Source organism: Euprymna scolopes, chromosome 13 (genome assembly GCF_053919585.1).
Source record: "Euprymna scolopes isolate OS-2025 chromosome 13, ASM5391958v1, whole genome shotgun sequence".
Classification (NCBI taxonomy): Eukaryota; Metazoa; Mollusca; class Cephalopoda; order Sepiida; family Sepiolidae; genus Euprymna; species Euprymna scolopes.
The window spans coordinates 54,283,331-54,291,088 of record NC_136494.1 but is presented as its reverse complement, the minus strand read 5'-3'; the positions used below and the strand labels follow the sequence as shown (position 1 = coordinate 54,291,088).

Below are 7,758 nucleotides of genomic sequence, written 5' to 3'. Positions count from 1 at the left end.
TAGAAATCAGATTCTACCATGAACGAATTGAACGAGTATTTATTTGAGAGCATTCTTTTATAATCTAAAAAGTGGTGTGCAATAATATCTAGGAGAATTTAAAAAAAAATTAAAACGCACATATTTTAGATGGAAGGTGAAAGGGTGTCGTGTACGGTTGGTAAACGGTCAAACTACTTCATAACTTTTCATTGCGCTGGCATGCATCATGGAATTGTTTATTTTCAACAATATGCAGACAACTTTATATAACATTTATTTCTAAAATCATTTTACCGATTTATTCATTCTATTTTTATTGTCTTTTATGATCTCCGATTGACTCGGACATTCGGTCTGTGTTACTGTGCCTTCCTCCATTTGGCCATTTGTTTTAGAAGTCTCGCCCGATATTCTTAAAGCTAGTATGCTATTTTATCACGATTTTAGTATGGACTTAATAAGGAGCGCAGAAAACTGACCGAGCCGGATTTTTTCCGCAAATTCTACTTATCTTTCAGCAACTCGACAAGAAATACCGAAATAAGAGTGGCCCCATTAAATAAAAATATATTATTGACTACACAATTGACGAATAATAGTGTTTAAATTATCAGTTAAAAATTATTTCCCTTGTTTAATTATGATAAGAACAACCTCTGTTGCGTAAATATGTAATTTCCTCAACCAAAACGAGTATGTATATATTTTTGTTGTTTTGTTTTACAGCTGAACAATTTTTATATTATTTGATGACCAAATATCACACTTATTGTAAACGGTTCATTAAACACAAATTTCTACTTTACATATAGTTAGCGGGAAATATACATAAACCTATTTTCTCAACAGAAGTAGTGCCTAGATGATCACAAAAATCGATCAGATTTGAGATTGAATTCTATGACGTTACACTTTTTCAATCGATCATACATTTCCCCAAATGTGTTTGTGTTATCTGTTAGCAATTTCATGGTCAACATGTTATTTTCTATTTCATTACAGTTGTTAATTATATCATTTCCCAACAAAAAACAAAAAAAACAAAAACAAACAAAAACAAATCAAACAAACTGATCGACTTAACAAACGATTTTCGGGCTCTTTGATAAGATAAAGGACACCACATTACATTACTGTTTAACTTTGGATTAAGAACACAAATTAACCAAATTATTTTACATTTACCACCGAACTTTAATCAAAACTATAGATTATTTACGTTTCGTCAGTTTAATGGCTTTGGAATTTTTGTCTGTATTATTCACGACTCCTTTAAAGCAATACACTTTTATCTGCTTTCTGAATATTTAAAAAAAATACACGTCATTTTTTTCAATGATTTCATGTTTCCCGAAAGTTATGTGAATGTATTTTAAAGAAAATATACGAGTCAGGAAATAGAACAAAAAAGTTAAAAGCCTTTGTTATCTTTCCAAACTCTTCTATAAGTTTGGTCATTTTTCCTGATTGTTTTAATCTTATTTTAGTTGTCATCACCTTGTAATCATAGTTTATTCCAATTGCCATACTCACTGCCATACGTCGTTACATCTTATACAATGACAATACACGGGAGGATGGGGGGATACTGTTAGGTCGTGACGGAGATATGCGTTACCGGGGAATTCATTTTAGCACCCATTTTTATTACTTGTTTGTTAGTGTAATGCGATATTATCTTTTTTTCAGGTGTGCAAGTCGAACAAAGATTGTCCATCTGGAAAATTCTGTGACGAACACTACAGCCTTTGTGACATATACCGTTCTATTGGAGAAGCATGCCGAGAAGACAGCCATTGCAAGGATGACACCATTTGCATGTATGGACAATGTGAGCAACCACAGAAAGAGGCCAGTCAAGGTGAGCTCACAATTAGGATTATTCATGAATTGGGTCTTCCTGCAAGACATCGAATCTTGAAATTTGATAATAATAATCGACTACATTATGTAAGAGAGAATAGTTATTTTTTCTTTCTTAGAAACGAGGTTCTGCATGTCATGAATTCGAACTTATTTATTGCTTACACGCGTCCCCCCGTAGATGCATTTAAAAACAATTACATTATGTAGTGGTTTTACATTTGTACTTCCACAACAATTAGTGTAGTTTAAAAAAATCGAATTCTATATAAAGCAAAGGTACGTGTATAAAGGGAGGGATAAAGCAGTGGCTAATTTTCTTGTAAATCTATTTTAATCAGCACTTTACCAACCATGTGATTGTTTAAGAAGAAATGTATAACGCATATATGTTTGAAAATTCAAATATTTCCGATTTACAAAAAATTGAACGATATCGATTAGAGGTTAATTCAGAAATATATTTTTTTAATTTCTAGTCCATTAGAGTATTTTAAAGGTGCGTATAGTTTCCATTTACCAATTTTAGACGATGGACAGCTTAAGCTTCAAATATTTCAAATTTTCATGGAATTACTATATAACACGTTTTTAATCAAATATTTATTTGTCTAAGATCAAAAAGTATATTGCATTTTAGCCAATCTTCGCTTATAATTACTATTTTATTTTCCTTTCTATTGTATTGAATCAGTTGCTATTGTGTTTATGAATGAATGACAGCAATAGGTAACGAAATAGATGGCGTGTTGAGAACGAATATAAATAAAAAAAGATAATTGTGGTGGATATAACCGTCATTTATTAGCAGTCTCATGAGGACACAGTAAGACACACAAGCAATTTTAATGCTAAGGAAACCGTGCTTTTCAAAAAGGGAACAAAACTACATATCGTCGACATTCCCTCAAACAGTATGGAGTCACATGTGACAGGTAAATAACTCCTTCTTCAGAAAAGAGGAAATGATACTGAGTTTTATTCAATATTTCTGACAAAATAACGAGACTATTTTTTTTTCAAAACACGTACTATCTTCCAAAGTTTGCTTTAATCACACAAATCAAATTGTGTGTCTTTGGGATAAAAATAAGACAAGCTCCATTGGCTATGCTCATGGCCCGTCACAAGTCAGAACATCACCTTGAACTTTTTTTCTGCACCGATATATATATATATATATATATATATATATATATATATATATATATATATATATATAGATGAAGATAGATAGATAGATAGAGAAAGAGAGAGAAAGAGAGAGAAAGAAAGAGAGAGAGAGTACAAGAGCGAGTCATAGGTAGAAAGTCTAATTTTTTTTCTATTAAATCCGTGACCGACAACTGGAAAGTGCATTGAACGTATCAAAACCAAATAAAATAGTGTTTAAAACTGACTTTTTATGATATTTCTACATTTTTTTAAATTTAAGTTATATTAATTTTATTTAAGTTATATTAATTTTATTTAAGTTATATTAATTTTATTTAAGTCATATTAATTTTATTTATTTTAAATATTTTATTTATATTCATATATTTATATTTTAAACAATGGATTTAATTGGAATATTCAAATAATATAATTAGATAGGATGGATACCTGGCGTTGCCTGGGTCGACGTGAAGTTCCGCTTGGAAAACACCTGCTATATTAAAGATATTGATCACTTTCATCGCGGGCAACGTCGAAACCCCCACAACAATTTCAAAAATAAAAGAACGGATAAAAACATGGAAAAAAAGAACAAGTACGTGATATCCTGTCAGATATTTCGGCAGAGGGGATACAAAGAGAAAAAACTATTCTCTGGATATTGAGCACTTTTTGTTTCCTGCGCGCTAGAAAAAAAAACTCCCCTCCTCCTCAAAAAATCAAATGAAAAATAAATGAATCAAAACAACTTTCTTTCAATCAAAATATTAAGAAGTGCCCGTGTGACCAAAAAAAAGAAAAAAAACATGAGTCGCGATGTTCGAACTACAGACCACAAGTGCTTATGACTTCATGTTACTGCGAAATAAGATTTTTAAACGCGTGCCTGACTTGCGAAAAGTTTAACAAAAAAATGAAATTCCTTTCACTGGCCTGTTTTTTTTTGTTGTTGTTGGTTTTTTTTTTTTGGTTTTTTTCACTGGCTTTTTCTTTTGTAAAGGCACCTGGCCTTTTTTCCCCTAAAGACACTTTCTAATATGTATAAAACGTAATTTGCCGCAGTTTAAACAGCTTTTGAAGGGAAATATTGTATTTGATCCACAGGTGACGCCGTTTATGGTTCATCGTAGCTGGAGAAATAGTATTTATAAGTAGAGGTATGGTTGATTGGCTGTTTTTTGTTGTACGGCATATCAACCCTTTTCAGGTTATTTAATGCCGAATCCAAAGATTTTGAAGGACATTTTTTTAATAGAATATATTTGTTGTTTTCAAGTCAGTTTCTATTTAACCCATAGTTGGGACCCTAACAGGTACTACCACTCCGAGTCAGAGTGGACCTGGGAGCAATGACAATTAAAGGGTGGATCCACACCCTCCAAAGCCCGCAAGCTGGGGCCTCACCACTGGATATAGTTTAAGGTCATATCCAGGACCAAGGTAGGGGTATGGTGTAAGAAAAATAGAATTATTTTACTTTTCACTTTTTTTTTTCGTAAAGGCTCTTTCTAATATGTATTAAACGTAATTTGCCGCAGTTTAAAGAGTTTTCGAAGAGAAATATTATATTTGATTCAACAGGTGGTGCCCAGGGAAAATAACTCGAAACCGGTTTCTAAAAAAATCGATGCCGGTAATAATAATTCAACATAAATTAAACTAAACATATTATAAATATGAATCAATTTTAAATAACAATCTTAAATAAAACGCTTAAAAATAAGTCTCTCGATATAAATGGTAACTAATATACAACTATTTAGTAAAATTGAGTTTCCGTAATGTAATATGAAAATGAGGTTACTTCTTATATTCGTATATTTTGCAAGAATCGTACTATGTACAGAAATAAATGAAATAAAGTTTGTGCAATTAAGTTTTCAGTATGAACATTAATTAGGAGAGCAATGGATCTTTTGTATATATTAATCAAATTATGAATAAAACAACAGACAAGAATACGAATTTATATACATAGATTTATATTAAAATTATATAATTATATTTTTAAACTAAGAAGTAATTGAAATATTCAAATGAAATCATATTTGAACCAATAATTTTAATTAAAATATGTAAATTATATGGTTACATTTTTAAGCTAACGTTTTTATTGAAATATTTAAATTAGATAATTATATTTATGAAAATTAATTTTTTTAATTTTTAAAATTAAAATAAATGCTTTACATTTTTTAAAAATTAATGTCACAGATATTAGGAATGCGATATTGCTCAAACGTTGATGCCCATAAATTATGGTGTGTTTAACGAATTGAAATTGATAAAACGTATAAAGTAAAACAATTCATTTTATACGTTTTCGGTTCTCGAAATCGAAGCGGTAAATACTTAAACTCTTCTTTAATCTACAGGTGCGCGTTGTCACAATGACTCGGATTGTGAAAATAACATGTGCTGTGCCAGACGACATGGTGAAAAGATTTGCCAACCAAAACTGAAAGTTGGCCAAAAGTGTTATGTTCCAAAGGGTGGTCTCGACTACAGTCTGAACCAACAATGTCCCTGTGCAGACGGTCTCGTCTGCAGACATTCAAGCAGAAACAAACCACAAATGTGAGTTGACATTTTCTCGCACGTTTATTTTTTTTTATTTTATTTGATTAATTAAATTACTATACTAAGTTTTCAAAAACACTCGACATTTTTATTATAAAAAGAGTTCGTGTTTGTATATGTGCGTTATCAACACTCTGAATATTATATATTATTTTAATTTTATTTTGGAGAGGAATTCATTGAGATGAAGCTTTATAATTTTTGTATTCATTCTTTTGCGGGATATTATCCTCATCTTCATAAATAGTTGTTGTTGTTGTTGTTGTTGTTGTTGTTGTTGTTGTTGTTGTTGTTGTTGTTGTTACCACGTTTCGGCCAACTTATTCTCTGGCCGTCTTTAGGTGTTTACCTGCGACGGGATAGAAATACTGAGTATTGTAACTGTATACCCAACACTAACTGCCTTCCATAGTTGTTGTTGTCTCCCCATGTTTTTGAAAAAGAAACAACAAAAAAATGAATACACTTCGAATATTGTTTCAAAAGATCGTGTTGTTAATATATGAGCAGACAAGATTTTATTCTATTTTTAAATCATCCATTTTAATAATAATTCTTTCTTAGAATATACATTTAAATTTTCAATTTTTATTCATTATATATAATTGTATTACAATGATGAATTCGTGTGAATTGCTAATCTAGCTTGGGTAGTGCATTATGCTATTTTTTTTTCAAATACATCATATTGCACAAGTCTTTAAATAAAAACAAACTGTTTACTCTTATATAAATAATTTTGTTGTTTCCTTATATATATATATATATATATATATATATATATATATATATATATATATATATATATATATATGCAACAAAACGGTAGTTCACAGACTTATATGGAGCATTAATTTGCGCATTGATTCTCATAAAATTTTTAAATTCATAATTGCCTCATATAATCGATTTTTATTTTTATTTTTTTTAATATTAATGATATCAAGAATATTGGTTAGAAACATTAAGTTCAAAAATTTCATTGCAATACAAATGACTGTATTTAATCGCTTAATCCGTAGCGTTGGTGGATGGAGCTTGATATATTTTACAAGGGAGTTACTACTTATCAAGGCCTAAAGACCACTCAAGGATAAGAGTTAATAAGTGTAAACTCGTTACTGAGACAACAGCATAGTGATCGTTAGTGGTGGAATTTGATGGGAGCGGCTCAACAAGAACTTATCTACATTAGATTTAACTACGACTATGTTGTAAGTACCCGGAAAGCATACCAGTGAAACAGAGTTCCGCAGGCAGACAATTTTAGGAATAAAGATTTGGTCATAGAGAGTGAGGGAAATTTCAACCTTATCCAATGAGAACCGGCCTTTAACCGTAATGTAGCGGAAAGTGTTTAATATATAAACCTTCGTAGCTTAAAAAGCAAATAGAATGAATTACCCACAAGCAGCATTACGTCTGTTCCAACCGTCAGGAAAAGGAGAATAAAAAAGCAACGTTTGTTGATTTGTTATATGTGGGAGAAAATAGGTTATAAAAAAAAGACTGAATTGGAGAGGACAGTGAGTCGAATGAAAAAATTGATAGTTAGTGATGTAAATTTAGCTAAGAGGAGATAGTATGAATTGCAGAGTTGATGTAGAGGAATTCAGTCATTTTTCTTTAGAAAATTACAAAGACATTTCATTGTACAAACCGTGAAATCTTCATAGGGCCAATACTGTTTTATGCATTTTTTTGTTATCACTTTGCATTCATGATTCGTTTTTTTTTATGTTTTTCAGTCGTAAATCTGGTTGGCGCTACAACAACTTCCTTGAACATTTACGATGCACGACGTAATCTCATTGAAAACAGAGCAGAATGCGACTCCTAAAATTGACGATTCGAAAAGTCAGACACTGAATTGACAATGGCTATATTTTATCCTCAAACTTAATAGAATTCGATGAAGTATTCTCAGATATGAAAAAAAAATCAATTTTTTGAACTTTGGACGCTGCAGTCTAACATTGGAATAACTTATTACTCATTAAGATATGTTATATATATATATATATATATATATATATATATATATATATATATATATATATATATATATATATATATGTGTGTGTGTGTGTGTGTGTGCGTGCGTGTGTGTATGTGTGTGTGTGCACAAAATCTTTAACAAATCATATTTAAATACTTTGCATGTAAATACTAAAA

The 7,758-nt window shown here is 30.5% G+C and overlaps 1 protein-coding gene across 1 annotated transcript in view; it reads left to right on the top strand.

The window, feature by feature from the left end:
- Nucleotides 1–7,524, top strand: part of LOC145292032 (dickkopf-related protein 3-like) — a 9,300-nt gene extending 1,776 nt beyond the window's left edge. Inside the window, exons 2-4 of the mRNA XM_080138056.1 lie at nucleotides 1,672–1,843; nucleotides 5,379–5,580; nucleotides 7,332–7,524. Of these exons, the coding sequence (XP_079994182.1) occupies nucleotides 1,672–1,843; nucleotides 5,379–5,580; nucleotides 7,332–7,389 (432 nt within the window). The 3' untranslated portion in view covers nucleotides 7,390–7,524. The remainder of the gene's footprint in view (nucleotides 1–1,671; nucleotides 1,844–5,378; nucleotides 5,581–7,331) is intronic.
- The last annotated feature ends 234 nt before the right edge of the window (nucleotides 7,525–7,758 follow it).